Source organism: Rhinolophus ferrumequinum, chromosome 10 (genome assembly GCF_004115265.2).
Source record: "Rhinolophus ferrumequinum isolate MPI-CBG mRhiFer1 chromosome 10, mRhiFer1_v1.p, whole genome shotgun sequence".
In the NCBI taxonomy this organism is placed as follows: domain Eukaryota; kingdom Metazoa; phylum Chordata; class Mammalia; order Chiroptera; family Rhinolophidae; genus Rhinolophus; species Rhinolophus ferrumequinum.
Window position 1 is genome coordinate 37,949,086 of NC_046293.1, and position 19,359 is coordinate 37,968,444.

Consider the following 19,359-nt stretch of genomic DNA (forward strand, 5'->3'; position numbering starts at 1 on the left):
ACCAATTAACAGTCTGAATTTTTTCCCTAACCAATGAGAAAGAGAAGATTCAGAGAAACACTATATGTAATGGCGGGGGTGGGAGGGTGGGGAGGAAAATTTTAAAATAATAGCTGACTGCATAAATGTAAATAATTCCAAAGAAAAAGTGGGAGAGACATATAAAGAGACATATAAAGGGATGGCTGCAATAAGGTGCTCTTTGATTGGCTCTGATATAAAAGAATGAGTAGAAGAATAGAAAGATGGGAATATGTCCCAATATAAAGGTATCTGCAAGAAAAATGTAGGTATTATGTTCCCCACCAGGATCCCATCTTCAGGGCCCAGCTGCTGAGAATGTTGACTACTAGTAACTCACAGGTTCATCCCTCATTTGAAATTGCCCTTAGCTGCAGGGGACTGCTTGGATCCAAAGGAACAGCCCTCCCAGATGTGGCTGATGCAGGAGTAAAAAAAAGCCTTCGCCCTTGCCCCTTGCAATTTGGGATAACTCTGAAAAACTACTCCAGCTTGAGAGCACCCTGTAGTGTCAGCTGAGGCCTCAAGTAGGACCCCTTCTCCCTCCCCCCAATCCTGTTTTCCTCGCTTCTGCACAGGTGTACCTCCTGCGATCACTCTCCAACAACGTACCGTATGAAACTCCTCATCTCAGAGACTGTTTCCGGGGAATGTAATCTAACACAAAGATTAAAGTCCAGAATAGGTTTGTGAACATTCTTAATAAAATTGGAAAGACGTTTGAACCATGATCTGAGCAAGAATAAGGATAGGCCAGCATCCCGGGAAGGATAATGTAAGGTTAGATGAGTACTTAGGTTAGACGAGGATACTGTAAGGCAGTACTCATCGGCTAAATGATCACCACGGTCCCTACCATGTGTAGAACTTTATTATTATTAGTCTACTCAATTTCTACTTTCCCCCAGCTTCTCTAGCAAAAAAGATTGTCTTCAAACTGTAAATGTGGGAACAATCAACCTAAATAACGCACTCAGTCCAATTAAGACAGGTAGATAATGACAGCACCCAGACACATTTTTAAATGAAATCATTAATAATAAAAAAAAGACATATTTGATCATTGTAAGACTGTGAGCCAGAGCAGCTGTCATGTGAAAAGAAAAGGACAGAACGAAACCAGGAAGCTGAGAAAATTGGAGATAGGGACAGAGAGAGAGTCCTGGAGACTCAGGTCCATTACATTATAGCTCTATCCCTGCCCTTTTTAATTACATGAATAAATAAGTGCTCTTTGTTTTTGCTTAATTAAGTTCCAGTTGTTGTTGTTTTTTTGTAAAAAGTTTTGAGAAATAATAAATCATAGAGGAGGATTCTGACGCTCATTCACCCGAGTTACACGCAGTAAGCAAAAGATCAGGCTTCTAACTGAAGTCTCTCTGAGCCACAAAGATATTTCTCTTTTAAGTTTGCCTCTGTTGATCAGTAATTCTTGACCAGTCTGTTGTGTACTGAAAAGTACCAGGGTCCTGTAGGAGAATCCTCCTATGTAGATTTTATTATTGCTCCTAATTATTTGCTCCTTCCTCTCACAATAAGAAAAGCATACATCCTTGTAGTGCTTCCCTGTGGGAGAATATACATTTCTGCCTACAATGCCCACCACAGGGTATTCTTGGGTTCAACTCAACCTTCAGAAGCAGTAAACTACCATCCGACCACTTTGGCATCAGACTCACCCAGAATAACATAGGACAGGAACCACAGTTTACCGCAGGGCAGCATCAGGTGTCCGTCTTCTGTGGGATATCAAATCACATAGCTGCCCAGGGACAGCTCAAATGCAAAATGAGATCTACCTGGGGCAGGTGCAGAAACCAGTCTGACTTAGAGTCTCATTCCCCACAGGTGCCAATATTTTTTGTAACAACTTCAGAGTCATAGCTTCTAGCATCCCCACACGGACATGCCCAGTTAAAACAGTCACCTCACTCAGGGAAGCTAAAAGCTGCACAACCTCCATCGAGAATCTATAGTACATTTATAGCCTCTCCCATTCCAGACGCAATTTCCAATCAGAGATCGTTTTTATTGTATTCAATGTTGCTGAGGAATATTGTTAACATAGTACTTTAATCTGGTTCCAGGGGAACAGAGTTAACTGAAGGTCAAATTCCTACGCAGCAGGGAAAAGATTTTGTTAACTCTTTATCCAAACTTCCCCACTGATAGTGGGTTTGACCATATGACTTGCTTTGGCCAATAGAAGGCAAGTGGAGGTGATTTATGCCTTTTCCAAGCAGAAACCTTAGGAGCCATTGCACGGTTTCATTCTTACTCTCTTCCCACGGCCAAGAGACAAGGCTAGGGGGCAACACCTCTGGCCTAGGTCCCCAAATGAAGATGTTTAGAGCAGAGCCATGGAACAGAACTGCAGCAGATCCTCAGCTGCCAGGAAACCTTCAAGGTAGGTAAAGGTTTACTGTCATAAGCCATTGGTAATTGGAGGGTTGTATGTTATTGCAGAATAACCCATTTCTGATTAGTACATCCCCTTTGGAAAGATGTAGGCTGAGTTTTATCACCCTCCAGCCAGGAGTCCCTAGGAGAGCCTACCAACTAAGTCAGTTAGTACTTTGATGTGTCATAGCTTTGACTCTGGCAATAACCTCCAACTCAGGAGGATGAGGGAAAGTGTTTCCCTATTTTTGAGCAGTTTTGCTGTTAGAGCAGTTCAAGTAATGCCTGAAAAAGACCATGTATATAGGTTGTGATGCTTTGTTGATCTAATTCATTTTCCTCTTTGTACCAGTCAGGGTCCAGTCAAGAAACAGAAACTACACAAAGTTATTTGACAAAGATAATATAAAAAACTGTGGATTAGGTATAGAACTGGCAACTTGGTAACCATATAGATAAAAAGAGAAATCTAACATATCACAGAAATAGCAACTGCAGGAAACTGTTAATTATCTCCAGGGTTGAGGGAACAAAGTCAAGAGGTTGGAATTATTAAAACGTAGAGACTTAGAGGCGGTGCCCTGTGCAGCTGAGACTCCTGTTGGAGGAGGGGGTAGTTGCTCAGTTGGCACTGGATTTTGAAGGAGGTGCCTCATTGAGTTGGGGCCCATCCCTGAGGAAAAGTCTGGTGCCTGGTGTCTTTGAGGGGGCGCAGTGCAACTAGTTCTGCAAGTGTTGGAAAAACCGTAAACTGTATCTGACGGCTGTTATGGTGAAGAAATGTTAATGGGGTGCCACAGGCAAGAACCACATTGAACAGGAAGCTCACTCGAAGTAGGAAGTCCCTTCTTCTTCCTCCAGCCCTCCAGTCTCCTTCTAGCGCCCCCTATTGTTAGAGCTTAACAAGGAGCCGGCTGGCAAAGCTGAAATGTGGTCTGTAGAGTCCCAGCAAACCACACGTGATCAGTGTACAAGCACACCCAGTGAAGAGGGGGCGTGAGAGCTGACGTCCATTCTGTGACAAGTGCTAAGTCCTTGTGGGGCTCTGTCAGCCTGGGGAAGAGTCATCTTTTTCTATTATAATTTGCACACAGGTGCCGTGTACACCAGTACACACACTAATTCAAACATCAATCAAATCTTCCTTTGGTCTTATTGGCTGTGAAAAGCATGCATTTTTATTGTAATATTCCAGGCAGCAGGGGCTGTGTCTGTCCGCTCCCGGTGGTATCCTCAGTGCCTAACCCACTGCATGAAGCATAGTAAGTACCCAATAGTACTTGTTGAATAAATAAATACGCATACATGGGTGAATGAAAAATCTTAGATGCAAGTAATTAGAATGGATTCCTGGAAGTGGTGGAGAAGAAGAAGAGGCAGTAGAAAATTTGGAGTAAACTTTTCTAGGCACTGTAAGAGAATATCTTTAAAATCTTATAGATTTAGCAGCAGGAAATAAAAAGCTAAAAAATTTAAGGGAAACAGCATATCAGAAAGAATATGAAAAACCCTCAGCTTGCTAGAAAAATCTCACAAATTCTTTGTATAGATTAAAGGAGTTAGTACTTTCTATTCTGGGCTCTATTTAAGTGTTATTCTAAAATATAATTGTCTTTTTATATGGCAGGAAAGGGCTATCTATTTTCTTGAGTAAAATATTTTCTAACCTAGTATCACAGATTAATAAACTGTCTTTATAGTGTAAGATTTGGAATAGAAAGCCTCATTGAAACTTTCAGTAAAAAGAGAAATCAGATTACAGAAAAAAGAAAAAGAGGCTTTGCTATTATTATTTTTTTTAAAACTTTCTTATAGTTTTCTGGGCTTTCTTTACTGATTCTTGGTTGATAGATTTTTTTTTAAGGAAGAATTTGACATCTTTATACCTTTTATTCAATACTTCTAAATGAGAAAAACACACTTCTTTTCTTACCATCTTGTAGCTTTGGGAAAAAATATTGTAATATTTCCATTGTGGGTGAAAAAAATTTTTCACATTGGAAAACTAGGTCATCTTCTTTTTAGAACTTTTTTCCTCTCTACATCAGATAATATATTCAAGGAAAGCAAGGTGGAAAGTTTTCAACAATTCAGTGGGGAATTCCTCTGAGGGACAAAAGAAGTAAGATAGCTAGAGAGAATGATTGCAGTTAGCAAAGTTGAAATAAATATTTCTAGTGGTTAAAAAAAAGTATGAATTAGTGTGTTAGCAGTTGATTCAATGAGAGACAGAAATTGGTTTCTCAGTTATGTGGGAGAACAAAAATTAACTGACTTCCCTTAAATCTGACTTCCCTCAAATTGAAGCGTATTGATTTATCAGTTCCCCCATGTACTGATTCATTGTGGCTTTTAGGTTTATAGTTCTTAGTATGAGATAGAAAGATAATCCCCGTCTTGATTTTGAAAAAGGAAGAAAACAGTAGTCATTGGCATTTTCACAAGGATTTTTTACTTAAGAATCTATTGAACACTTTAAAAAAAGATGGAAGGAAGAACCACCAGACTTACAGATGAGTTTGGGAAAAAGGCAACTGAGCTTGAGGAGAAACAAAGTCACACTTGAAGGAAGGCAAAAATCAAAAATGATGTAGTAAAATCTTCCTAATGATAGTAAATGGTAAGATGGTGTTCTAAATTTTTCTTTTTTAGTTCCTCTTTAATTATAAGTAATGAATATTGTTGGATATAATTTAGAAGATCCAGATTTTGAAAAAGAAGAAAATAAAAATCATCCATGATTTCATCACCCAAAATAACCACTATGAACATTTTGGTATCTGTTTACTTTTTTTTTTTTTTTGCCTTATTATATAATACATACTGTCTCGATAGAAAATGGAACAATAAAGCACATTTTTTTTATGTAACCTGCTTTTTTTTACTTAAACACATATTAAAAATAAATTTATATTTTATTTAAAATTTAAATATCTTGATATTTTAACAACTTTTTATTGTCGGACATCCAGTTTGTTTATAAGCTGTGATGAAGGTAATTATTAGATATGTTGCCTATACAAAAGGCGTTAAAAATTACTAACAACTTCTTCTACTGGATTTATGGGATAAAAATACTTCTGATTTGGACAGAAAGTCAGGATTAGACTTTTTAGATAAAATTGTATTTAACAATTCTCATATAGTACTTACTATCTACCACTCTTCTAAGCACTTCCTAAAGATGAACTCATTTACTCCTCATAAATCTATGAGGTACCTACTATTACTATCCCCATTTTACACATGGGAAAATGAAGCACAGAGAGGTCAAGCAACTTGCTGAATGTCGCACAGGTAGTAAGTGGTAGAGCTAGTCTGGCATCAGTGTCCATGCTCTTGACCATTCCCTTACAAGGCCTCTCTCTCTTACTGTTTTCTGGCTCATCTGAGAAATATGATTTGAGGTGTCAATTGGGCAGCATGGGGGTATCCCAGAAAGAAGATTTGGTGCGTATGGGGAAGGATCTGGAAATGGGGTGAGTCTTACTCAATCTTTTTGAAATGAAAGGAACCTAGAAGATCAGGAACAGAATGTCAGGCATCAGTTATTTTGTTAGGAACCAAGATGGAAAACCTTACCTGAAGAAATTTGTATTACCATCACTTTAAATCTTTTGTGATTTTATAATGCAGCTTTCCAAAACACAGCTATTATGCACAATGTAATTTTTTTCTCCTTCCTTTCACCAGTTTGCTATGAAGGAAATCCAGTTAATATAATTTGCTTCATGAGAAAGATTTTTTAAATAACATTTACAGAGATGTACTCTCTTAAATGCCCAAAAAGTTTGCTATCTGGATTTTAACGTAATTAATTCTAAGAAAATCCTGTTCTCATAGAGAAATGACAACATAATACTGTTTGTTTTCCATCAAAGTTAGTGAATATAAAGATTAATTTAAAATCAGATTCTCCTAAAAGCAACCTGTCAAAACAGGCAGCTACAACCAGCAAAAGGCCTGGCTGCCTGTGACAATGATATTAAAGGCAACTAAAAAAAGGCTCCAAGAACAGAACTCTTTAGAAGTCTCTGGGATTGCACAGATGGCAAAATTAGCAAGAGAGATTAGTTGTTCTGCGGAAGAACAAAGGCTCATTCTAATCCTCACTGAGGCTGCCCTCCTAGGGGTAAGTTTTTTGTTTGTTTTTGTTTTTGCTGTTACAATTATAGGGCCTGGAGTTCTCAATTCTGTTTAAAACTATCAGCACAACGCATAAAACTTAATTCTGACAAGTTAATAAGGCCAGTTCGAGGCGAACTAGGAGGAAGAGAGGAATTTAACCAGGGCAGGTGGAACAGGGCAGGGAGCACAAACAGAATAAGTGACCACCAGGAGTAAGGCATATCGTATTTTATCACATCATACATTTTAGCGCTAGTTCAGGCCACTTATACGAAGTCAGAGGCAACTACAGAACAATTAAATTTGCCAAACTGAAAACATTATTTTGCTAGATTTCATTGAAAGTTTTGTTTCAAGGAAGACTTGGTCTCCATAACACCTCATCACGTTCCCTTTTTGTCACTCAAAAGGACTGTTCTGGGACTTCACTTTGCTGCTACTAGTGCCACAGTGAGGTGTAATTCTCCTCCACTGCTCTGTCAAGAAGAGGGAGAAGTCTGGTAGGATCAGGAAAGCGTTCTTCTATATCACAGAAATTTATCTCTACAGGCAATTTCTCTCTATTCTAGTAGCTGCCCTCACAAACCATACAGTTCAGCAAACTTAATGTAAAGAACCAGACTCATTCTGTATAGTCCAAAAGAAAGTGAAATGACAAGGGTCAATTGAAAACCTCTAAATAGTCAGACTTAAGCCTGATCAAGGAAACATAAACGGGTGGCTTAGTTGCACTTCTGCTGGGCCAAAAGACAGTTTGATTACATGGTAAACATGACAAAGAGATGAGCTTGGAAAACCTCTGGGGGTACCATTGCTTGGTTTCACTATCTGAGGATTCTCTCTCTAAATTTAAAATAGTCAAAGTGACATATTCTGAGCATTGACCTATGTTTATTCTGTAAATGGCCTCAAAACTGACAGAAAACTCAGTTTTCTGCTGGGCCCACCTAACTTTCTAACTTGGGGATTTGAGAGCATCTAGCTCATGATGAGCAGTTCTGGCCACAGGGTCACTTGAAGTCCCATGGGAGGTACTCAGACTCTATCAGGGCCTGCCACGAGCTGCATTTTCAACAAATTACAGTTCTCTGCAGCAGATGGCACAGCCTTGCTTTGAGAAATTCAGAGGTCTGCATTGCAATCCTCCCATTGGAACTTGCCGGAGAACTCACATGGCATCTTTTCTTGCACAGGTACCCCGTTACCGTGGGATCTACTGGGTTGTATGAACTAAGCAGCAAGGCTGCTTTTACTGAAAACCGGACCTGCTGCAGAGCCCTCTCTTTTTCTGGGCTCCATTCCAAAGCCAGCAACCTTCTAAATAACCTTATAAATGGACTGAAGCAACGTGCCTCAGTGTGGAATATTCTGCAAGCAAAATAGAGGCCTAACAAGTGGTGTGCTTCTTTCTTACAGGTAGGAAGTGAAAGATGCAGTAACCTGCACTTTCCTCTGGAGGCGATATGCCTGCATGTCCTGCACTAATCTGGCAGGCCTCTGGGTCTTCATAAAGGTAATTCTCACCGTCTGCATTATACGTGTTTTATCAAGGCATCTAGAGTATATGACACATCTTGCTCATTAACACGTATCTTCAAAATAGTGGGCCGATATAATTTTTGTGAAATGTCCAGATAGAACAGTTCCCTATGACAGAAAACGGGAGAACTAACACAGTCCTGAGGCGATCCTGTGAATATATACTGTTGTCGTTCCATGTGAATGAAAACTGCTTTTGATTTTTCCTTTTGATTGATAATGGAAACAAACTTAGCCACATACATACTCGAGGCTGTGTTAATCTGCTCTAGTAAAACTATCACATCCAGCCCAGCAGCTACTCCCTTGTTCAATTCAAATAGGAAATACACAGCCATTCACATTCTGGTCTTTGTAGATGCCAGAATGAAAATTAAAGGGGAACCACCACCCCTGCACTCTTTAAATCTTTGAGGGGGGCTCTGTTCTCTGTCATGCCCCTATGAGGCATCTAGACGCCCCTGTGTAGTTCCATTTACTATCTTGGCTGGATGTGGTCGTGGGTAGTTTCAGGGGCTTCCATTTGGCTTTTTCTACTACAACAGCTCTTACTCTAAAAGAAAAAGAAAGAAATGCTTGGGTCTCACCATGTTCTAATTATTACTAACAAGAAAGTCACGACTTGAAGAACAAGGTATTTCAATCTCTAAACTTTATACAAAGCTATATAAGGTACAGCTCTGGTGTCCCAATGCTCATCCTCTGAATTGGCTTTTTGTTTCTTCAGTTACATTCCAGCACTTCACTTCAGCTGCTCTGCATAGCTCTGGCTTTCTGCCCCCAGGCTTCTCTGTTGTAGCCAGTGGGATGCCTGCAGCAACCTTCTTAGCTCTTCTGACAAAAGTGCAAACCTGGAAACAGGAGGAACTTAACAGCCTAGACCAATAGGGAAGGGAGTCGTGATAGATCCTACTGTCTTCAGTTCCTCAGACAGACAGTTAGTTGTTAGGTTCATTCTACCAGGCTCTTTAGAGAGATTTCTAGAGAGAACACCTGAGTTTCCCACAGTGACAATCAGCTGTACAGCACACCCACTCCTTTGATTTGGTTTTCATTCCATCCCAGTTTCGCTGTTCCACATTCCCACTCCTATTTCCTGGGATTGCTTATGAAAATCGAGTAACTGCACGCAAGCTCTTGTTTCAGGATCTACTACGTGAGCTTTGCTGTGGCACTATTAAATATCGCATTTATACATGTTATAGAAAATCAGAAAATACATGTAGGCTCTTAGAAGAAAACTCGTGCAAGACATAAGCTGTTCAGACTGTTGTCTATGCATATACTTTTTTTTTTTTTTTTAAAGATTTTATTGGGAATGGAGAACAGGATTTTATTGGGGAACAGTGAGTATTTCCAGGACTTTTTTTTTTTTTAATTGGGAACAGTAATTTGTTTTTCCCAGGACTCATCAGCTTCATCCAAGTCAAGTCGTTGTCCTTTCAACCTTAGTTGTGGAAGGTGCAACTCAGCTCCAGGTCCAGTCGCCATTGTTAGTTGCAGGGGGCGCCAACTGAGCCATCTGGGGGCTCAGCAGCAGCTCAGCTCAAGGTGCTGCGTTCAATCTTAGTTGCACGGAGCGCAGCCCACCACCCCTTGCCCTTGCTGGAGTTGAACCGGCAACCTTGTGGTTGAGAGCCCGCGCTCCAACCAACTGAGCCATCTGCCCACCCGGGAGCTCAGCAGCAGCTCATTGACTTCAGTCTAGTTGTGAAGGGCGCAGCTTGCTGGCCCATGTGGGAATCGAACCTGCAGTCCTGTTGCCCAGAGCTCGCGCTCTAACCAACTGAGCCACCTGTCCACCTATGCATATACTTTTTAAGAAATGGGACAAGACTTTCTTTTTTAACTTACTTATTCTCATTTTATATTGCAAACATCTTTTCATGTGCCTCTGTGATTTTTTTTTTTTTTTTAAGTGGACTACACATGTGAGTGCTGGCCATTCTCTACCCTCAGATCCATCATCTGCCCCTTAGGATCTGCTCTGTGCCCTAGGGAGTTGGCCCTTATCCAAGCACCACCCAGGTTCCCTTACCTTCTGATTGAGAGTTGAATTTGTCCAATGTGAGGCATCAATAGGAGACTGAAGGGCAGGCAAGGAGAAAGCCTGGGCTATTCCCTCCCCGCCTTCCATTCCCTCTGCGTTAGAGCTATAATTAGGGGATTGACTGGGTCCCTCTATAGCTACAGCTCTTGTGGGATCTGCTCTTCTGGGTCTTTATTTCTCACAGGGCTCTGCTAACACTGTTCCTCCTGTTGGCCCATAAGATATAGGGATGGTAATGGCCTCCTGCCATCACTAGTCTCTGGGAGCCTCAGTGGCTCTCTCCTCTAAAAAAATAAAAAGTGAGATATAATTCACATAACCGACAATTCACCAGCTTAAAGTGTACAATTCAACAATTTTTAGTATATTCACAGATTTGTCAGTATTTAGTATATTCACAGATTTCCAAACTTTGCTCAGACCTTTGTAAATAGTCACTTCATTGAATTTTCTTCAGATTTTCATCTCAGTGTGTTTTCTGTTTCCTGGTGGGACACAGTTACCAGCTCATACCGACTCATGAGCGCCAATTGTTAAATTTTCAAGAACTTTCTGAGTTGGTTATTAAACACAGCCACTATTAAAAAGTAACTTCAATAAACTTACAATTAAATTATGAAAAGGTAATAAATACTAAAAATCTATCCCTTCATAATTATTTTACAAAATTTGACCATTATCTGTGTGTCTTGAGATCATTTGCATCTACTGATCTGTATGGTGGAAACACTACATATCAATGTGCATATAGGTTTGTGCCTCTCTTGCCAACTCTGTATTCAGTGATATCACATTGGTAACTTGAAATTGGCCATTGTGGGAGTATTTCCACCACAGAAATCAGCAAGTGGTACAAATCAGGACTTAGTTTTTTGTTTCATTGATTATTTAGACTTAAAAATAATGGTAAAAATGTTACTAATACAAACTAAACCTAAAAGTTTGTTATTGTGAATATAACAAAAAATTGAGGAAATACTCTTCCAGTATTTGAAATTATTATCCAGCTCAGCAAAGAAGTCACGCACATCATTAATGAACCAGTGAAGCTCCAGAATACATCTTCAGTGTTTTATTTTCATCTTACTTGTCAGTCAACATTCATGGAACTACACTTGAGGAGCTGATGGTTGAACATTTACCAGCCCACCACAGTACACACACACACACACACACACACACACACACACACACAGTTTAGATGTCATTCAATATCATCAATAGAGCTTTCTCAACCTCTTTTTCATTTACATAGTATGTACCTTATTAATTGATGCAATTTTTGCTGTTACAAAACAAGGCTAAAATGAATCATCGGTAAATGTATTTGTAATTTCAATAGATATTGCCAAATCGCTGACTATGAAAAGTTTCATCAATTGATACTCCTACCAGCAATACATGAGAACGTCTGTCTTCTCACACCCTCAGCAATATAGTGTTATCAAATGCTTTGTGTTTTTGCTATACCATCATTGTGAATGATTGTTAATAATCCATCTAAGATTTTTCAAGTGCAATTTTAGCTAATAGAATGTTTTATTACATTTAATAATAATTGTGGTTCTATTCTAAATGATAGCCTCTAAGTGATTTTTTGAGAGACAGTTACATTTATTCTTGGACATAATGTATGGAATGTAGGACAAATGTAGGAAGCCACATTTCTCAGATCATACCAGGAGCATAAGAACTGGTAGTTGAGACAAAATATTCTCAGATAGCCGATCTTGGAAGTAGAAGGGCACAGCACTGTTTTCAACATTTCTGCTGAGAATGGAGTAGGGTAGATGAGTAATTAATATTTTGACTTTTCCACTTCAAAAGCAATATGGGAGTATTTTTCCATTAGACACTGGAAAAAGTGAAAGAGAGATGTCAGTTTACAAAGATATGTCCATATAAATGAAGTGACTACATGGCAGTGCTTGACAGCTGTGTACTAGAGTTCCCTGGGCTCCATGCTATGGAGCTCCCGTGGGATCGTTGGGGAGAGACCCAGGCGAAGGCAGAATTGTTTCTGCTAAGTGCAGTCAGACCCGCTGTGAAGGACCTAAGGGATTTTGAGCACAGCCTCTGCTTAATCCACACATGGTTATATGCTGGAGTTGGAGCAGCAAATTGTGCATTCATATAATTTAACTTCCTTGGCATCTCTCCCTTTCCCACTACCTTTTCCACTTCAAAAAGAAATGAAGTCTCTTGTACTCATAACTGATCCTCAGTCCTTAAGACTGGGCTGGAAGAAAGTGCATAAAGATTAAGACCTAACTGGTCACATTTCCTATCTACATTGCTTGTGGGCTGTCGTCATGCCCTCCATAAACAGGTGCTAGTAACTGACATAAAAAATATCCTCTATGCTCTAAATTCACGGGAGTCAGACTTAGTCTTTGACTCCTAGCTCACTGCTCAGTAGCTCTGTGACATTAGGAAGTGACTTGACCTTTTGCCCTTCAGTTTCCTCATCTACAAAATGGAGATAATAACAGTTCCAATCTCATAGGGTGATTGTGAGGAAATCAGACAGTCCATATAAGGTGCAGAGCCGGTGCTCGACATGTACCTGCTGTTACTCAGGATGGGTTGTCCATTATTTTTTATAGAAATATATATTGTAAATTGTATGCATCTGTGTTAAGCACTAGAAATTCAGACATTCACAATAGATGTTTCTGTTACCTTTATGAAATCCTGAGCTAAAGAACTCCTTTAGATATTCCTATTCAGAGAGCATTGGTGAAGTAGATCTTGACTGAATAGAGCAGGTGAAAGGAGAAAAACAGTGCTCTTCACTACCACTGTAATGAGCTTTATTTCTGTCTGGGATGGCGACATGATACATTCAAGTTGATCCACACTTAGTTTTAAGTAACCATTTATTTTGCTCAACAAAATTAGAGCTCATGTGCATCTGTTATATATACAGGCCCTGTTTAATCTCCTAGGAGAAGAAATTTACTAAATGATACCCTGGTATCCTAGAAGAGCTTACTCAACTTAATTCATTAGGCTCTTTATTTGCATAGAGTAGAATCAACATTCTGGTTCTTTCTGATTCTGCATTGGAATCTAGCTGACTTGGGAGCTGGCTGTACATAAAATACCTGGAACACTTTTCTTTTGCCCACAGTTTAATTATGTATAGAAAGTGGAAAAGAGTTTTGCTACGAAAGCCTAATAAGGCTTAAAATATATTGAATTCACGGCAGAAATTCTCTCTCTCTCTCTCATATTTTAAGTAGCAAAGCAACTGAACCTGATTATAAGACTGATCTGTGAAAAATGGACTCAGTTCAAATGCAGAGCTATTTATTGAGAAGTGATTACCTGCAAGGCACTGTGCTGGGGGTGGTGACTAATAAGACAAAGCAGGTAATGTCATTGTTCTCAGGAAGTCACAGTCTCAGGGAACAGACAAATTAGTGCAGCGCAGACAGTAATAAATTGTGGTAAGTACTATACGTATGCCAAAAAATGTTGTAGAAACTGAGGAAGTGACTAATTGCATCAGGGTGGCGGGGAGGAAGAGGCTAATGAAGACTTTGCAGAAGTGACATTTGAGTTGGATTGTAGAGGATCTCAGAGAATCTCCAGGATTTTTGGAGGCAGAGAGTGGAGAATTAAAGACACGGCATGAGCACAGGGAGAGAAGCTCATTGTTAGGAGATGAAGCACAAAAGATTTGCTAAGACCTGGTTATGAAGGGTGTGGACTTTATCCTGGAAGTGACAGTGAAAATGGAAGGTTCTCATTTGGAAAGTGACCTGAACAGGTTTGGTTTTGAGAAGGTCATTGCAGAAGCAGTGATTGAGAGTGAGGAAGCTAGGAGATAAGCTTGCCAAGGGTGCTTGTGGTCAGAGAAATAGCTCTGGAGAATGTCTAAGGGTGAGCTGTGGAAGAGAAACAAGTGAAGGAGCCTTGTAAGAAGTGATCTTCAGAATTAAGAGTATCAGGAGACAAGTCTAAGGAAGCAAAGATAGAGTGGGGCAAGGAAGAGGAATTGATCAGCAGTGTCAACCACTATACATAGTTCTAGTGGGAAAGAAGCTAAAAAGAATCTATTGGATTTGGGCAGCTGGACTATTTTGAGACCAGTTTCAACAAAATGAGCAGAGTGAAAACCAAATACTGTGTCAGATATGGAAAAATATTTATAATGTACAGGAAATTTAAAGATAGGCAGGAGCTGATGTTATCTCACTCAAGAAGGGTAGCATTTAAGAGCAACTGATAGAAACCGAAAAGGTCTAATGCCAAAAGCCAGACAGACGAGAAACATTTGCAGAATGATGTCATCCTGCCTTCTTGGATGATATCACTTTGTTCCTCAGATGTTTCACCCAGACTGCATGAGTCAACATCTATATTTGGGCATAAGGAGAACTACCTTTTGTGCTATAATGCCAGTTCAGAAGTCTGTCTGTGCTAGTCTGGTTTAGCTCTGCCAAATTATTTTGGGTTTATGACCTCACCAACAGTCCATGGTAATTAATCTGTTTAGTATCTCACAGTTTGAATTCCAGCACACTCACTTTAATGTAATGTAATCTTAATTGGGTTTTTCCCCCATTTGCATTTGGAATACACTAGGTTTATATTTACAAGCACATTCATAGCTGATATAAAACAGGCAAAAGTAGAAATGTCAGAAGCAACCATAAATAGGTCCAAGAGATTATGTGGATTACTAGGCATGACTAGAATAATAGTAATAGGGTCCATGATTTAAGTTCCTAGTGTTTGCCAATTTTCAAAGACTGTTCTCCCGATAGTCTAAAAATGTAGCTATGGTTTCCAGCTGAAAAAAAAAATTAACTTGCGTACGTTCACTCAAGCAGCAAATGGAAGAGTAGGGACTCAAAGCCAAACCTGATACCAAAGCCCAGTCTTTTACCACACTCTGCTCTCTTCTCCAAAATATTATGGTGTCCATAATTGCAAAAGAAGAGTGAGTCAAGTTATATCAGGTATGTTCACAAGCAATCGCCTAAACATTCATTCCAGAAGCTCTTATAAGATAGATGTAAATTACTCATCTAACTTTTATTTGGTAAATATAACAAATGATGTGTGGTTGACCGAACTTAATAGTAAGTGACTCTCTTTGATGAGAGATTAGAGGAAAAGGTGAGAAAGGAAAGAAGACAAGAACATTATACAATAGGAATTATGCCTGAAGGGAAATTCAAAATTAAAGAAAGTTGGAGGTGAATTCTTATAAGATCTTGAGGTAGCGTGACTTTTCTGAAGTTTTGAACTAAAGTGATTCTTTCTTTGGTGAAATTGTTAGATCAGTCATCAGAATTTTATTTCTTTCATGCTAATTTCATTGCTATGACCAGCAAGCAAATATGCAATACTTATTTAGGAAAGCAAAGGAAATTAACATTTAGCCAGTACCTAACCCAGTGCCTGGTTCATAGTAATTGCTCAGTAAATGTGAGTGAATGAATGTCTACTTTGCCCCAGACAGTGTGTATTTGGGTCGTGGTATAGGATTTAAATAGAAGTTAAGGAGAGGGACATTGAGTAATTGATTTGGGTTTTTCATGCTGAGTTATCAAGTGTTTGATATGTGACACTCTTATGGGGTTATTTCCAAATGAAGCATACCAATCAAAAAAGTTATTTTGGGCTTTTTGGTGGCCATTTCTCTTGGAGCACAGCGATTCTGGCCCTGCTCTAGCTGCTCTAGTCACGAGGGACAGATGACAGCAGGGTTGGAGGCTTGTAACCTGCAGCATTTGCCCATAGTCATGATGAGTTTGCCCCTCAATCCCAAACCTTTCCTTAGTGGATTAACAGGAAAGCCAGTAATGATGAAACTGAAGTGGGGAATGGAGTACAAAGGCGACCTGGTATCTATAAATAGCTACATGAACATGCAGCTTGCGAACACAGAAGAATACATAGATGGAGCATTGTCTGGACATCTGGATGAAGTTTTAATAAGGTGTAATAATGTCCTTTATATCAGGGGCATTGAACAAGAAGAAGAAAACAGGGAAATGAGAGAATAGCATCTTTTGTGGGGAATTTTTTATATATTTCTAAACAATAAAAATTTGTTTTCCGACTTAAAAAGCAAGTTATTTTGGGGAAGTCATAGGAACATCAATATCTTACAGATTTGTTGTGTCCCCCCCAAAAAATTTATGTCTACCCAGAACCTTATTTGGACATTATTTGGAATAGAGTTTTTGCAGATGTAATCAAGTTAAGATGAAGTCATATTGGATTAGGGTAATTCCTAAATCCAATGATGGGTGTCTTTATACATAGAAGGAAATTTGGACACAGAAGAACAGAAGAAATACAGGGAAGCAGGCCATGTGCAGACTGAGGCACAGATTGAAATTAGGCTCCACAAGTGAAGGAACACCAAGGACTGCTGGCAACCACCAGGAGCTATGAAGAGGCCAAGCAGGATCCCTCCCTAGAGTGGAGGGCCCATGGCTCTGCCAGCACCTTCATTGTGTACTTCTAGCGTCCAGAACTGTGAGAGAGTATCCCAGTTTGCGATAATTTGTTGTGGCAGCTGCCTGCTTCCTGAAATCCAGGGCTCTGACATCTCCTCTCCTGGCTCCAACAAGAAGAAATGAGAGAAAAAAAAAAAGTCAGTTCCCATCAAAAGAATTTCTCTAAGATTATTTCCCATCTCTCCTACCACCGAAGAAGACCTTTCAAGCAAATATTACGTAGGGATGTTCTACTTGTTTTCTCAATCCCTCCTTGTCAGACCAGGAGAGGAATGGCTTACCTTTATAGGCCCCCCGGCCCCAGAGAGACTAACCTGGGCACCAAATCTACAGTAGCCCCCCAGACACTCTCTAGCACATTACTGGGTTATGTATTTTCATAGCAATACCTAAAATTACCTTGTTCACTCTTTTTTTATTGACTGAATTGCCTCCCCGCCCGCCAAATTGTAAGGTCCATGAGAACAGATCTTGTCTCTTCGGTTCATGACCAAATGTAAACATTCTCAGAACAGTGCCTGAAACATAGCAAGTGACTGGCTGAATGAATAACATGGCCAAATACATAATAATGTCAATTTCCAACTTCAAGTGGAGATTCTCACTCAAAAGCGAAATTCTACATCTCTCCTAGAAAGGGAAAACAATAATGGGAGTGGGGATATTTATATTAATAGGCTATAAAATGCAGACTCAGGAAGATGGCTTACTGCCAACATGTGAATAGAGCTGATTCGAAAGAGTCTCTTTCCTCCTGAAAGTGAAGAGTAGACCTACAGACGTCCTTTGGGTTTAAGGCAAAAGGATGAAAGGATGCTTAGTTTAAAGCTTATCGTTCTCTAAAATATCAAGCATGTGAAAGTTGTCAAATGATGTACTAAATATATTCAAATGATTAAAATGAATTATTAACATTCAGACCTGACCTGATGTTGAATTTAGTATTGCCTAGGATTTGTGTTTCTTTTCTTTCTTTTTTTTTTACAGTCAGAAATTTAAAAGCAATTCCGAATAGAAGGAAGTTTTTATCCTACTAGTGTCTTACAGCATGGAATATCTTATCAGCTCTTAGAGCTCTGTATGCTGAAGTGCTTCAAAAAGACAGAAATAAGATGGTTGGCAATCCTAGTTGTCATGGCTGGATGCATTAGGGAGATTACCTTTTATAAAGAAGTCCATTCACGGACTTAGAAAACACAGTCAATCTCCACCTGACATGAATAAGATATGTTCAGAGGCACATGAGCTTTCACATGCCTTTATATTTCTCTCTAATAAATTCCTTCTTACTGCACCAAAAGCAACCTGGTATATTTTTTTTTTGGACAAGTTTTATAAAAAATGTATTTTCCTAATGAAAAATGATTATTGTATTGCTGAAAACTAGGAATACTACATACATCAAATATGTGTATTTTTCCACAGCACTTTTCAATATCAAGAAATCATCCTAACTAATCACTAAAGTATATTATCAAAAATTGAACAAGGGAATATCCAAGTATGAAGAAATTAAGTGAAAGAAAGCAATACAATTAACAAAGGAGGAAAAGTCACAAAGACTGACTTTAGTCAACACTGATTTTATCTAATGGCATATTACAAACCATCCTAAAAATCTGTAGCTTAAAGCAATAACAGTTATTTATTTGCTTATGATTTTGCAATTTGGTCAGGACTTGGTAGGCATAGCTCATCTCTCTGTTCCATTTGGTGTCATCTGGGTGGCTCAACTGCTCCTGGAGGATGGAGGACCCACTTTCAAGATTGTTCATTCACATGGCTGGCAAGTTGGTACTGAATGTTGGTTGCAGCTAGCTAAGGCTGTCAGCCAAGGGTGATGAGTATCTTCCACGTGGACTTCCCATGGCTGCTTGGTCTCAACATTGCACTAAGATTGTCATGGGAATTGATTCAAAGTTGAATAAGACATGGTTTTTACTTTCAAGTAGTTGACAACCTAGCAGATGCATAAAGCAAAACAAAGCAAAACAACATGCAATGATAGAGGAAAACTTGGAATTCAGAGGGAACACAAAAAAATGAATGCTTCACCTAATCTTGGTTGGGGAGGTGGGGGTCAGTAGAGCTTTCGTAGGGGATGTTCATTCTAGCCTGAGTCTCAAATGATGAGATAGAGTTAGCCAGAAGAAGGGAGTACGGGAGGCAGATGAGGGCATTCCACATAGCGATAGCTTCTTAGCAAAAGTACTGATTCCAGAAACAGTACGATGAGGGAGGGACTTAAAGCTGCTCATTGTAAAGGGAGAGGAGAGAGTACTAGGAGATAAAGGTGGAGTAGTTTGGTTTTTATTCTGTGGATGAGAAGATGCAAACACGCAGAAAAAGAATGGCCACTCTTTCTTTCTTTACCAACAACAGAGACATTAAGATTTATGACGTGGGCAATAGAAGACGAACTGCTAAAGGTGACCAAGAAGAAATGGTTAGAAAAGTTTAAGGTGCATCAGGAAAGTATGGTGTCACCAAAGCCAAAGGTTGAGAATTTCAGAAAAGAAGAAGTAGTCCCCAGCATTACATTCAGCAAAAGGTCCACTAAAATAAGGACAAAAAGGGATCACTGGATTTCTCAACAGTAGGTCATTGATTACTCTTGCAAACCACGTTTTAGTAGAGTGATTGGGACAGAGCTGTGTTGCAACCATGAACTGAACCAGAGGTTGAAGAAGCAAAGGCTTGAAGCAGGTGTAGACCACTCTCAAAAGTCTGGATGCATAG

General features: G+C 39.4%; 2 protein-coding genes across 3 annotated transcripts in view; both read left to right on the top strand.

The window, feature by feature from the left end:
• Positions 1-2,267: 2,267 nt before the first annotated feature.
• Positions 2,268-19,359, top strand: part of STK38L (serine/threonine kinase 38 like) — a 129,116-nt gene continuing 112,024 nt past the window's right edge. The window contains exons 1-2 of one of the 2 annotated variants that reach the window (XM_033117952.1): positions 2,268-2,428; positions 7,966-8,062. The gene's annotated coding sequence lies outside the window, so the exon portion shown is untranslated. The remainder of the gene's footprint in view (positions 2,429-7,965; positions 8,063-19,359) is intronic. The other variant, XM_033117955.1, reaches the window with a different exon arrangement.
• On the top strand, positions 15,901-16,161 carry LOC117029003 (small nuclear ribonucleoprotein F-like). The gene has a single exon (XM_033117957.1). It carries the CDS (start codon positions 15,901-15,903, stop codon positions 16,159-16,161), a length of 261 nt encoding a protein of 86 aa, XP_032973848.1.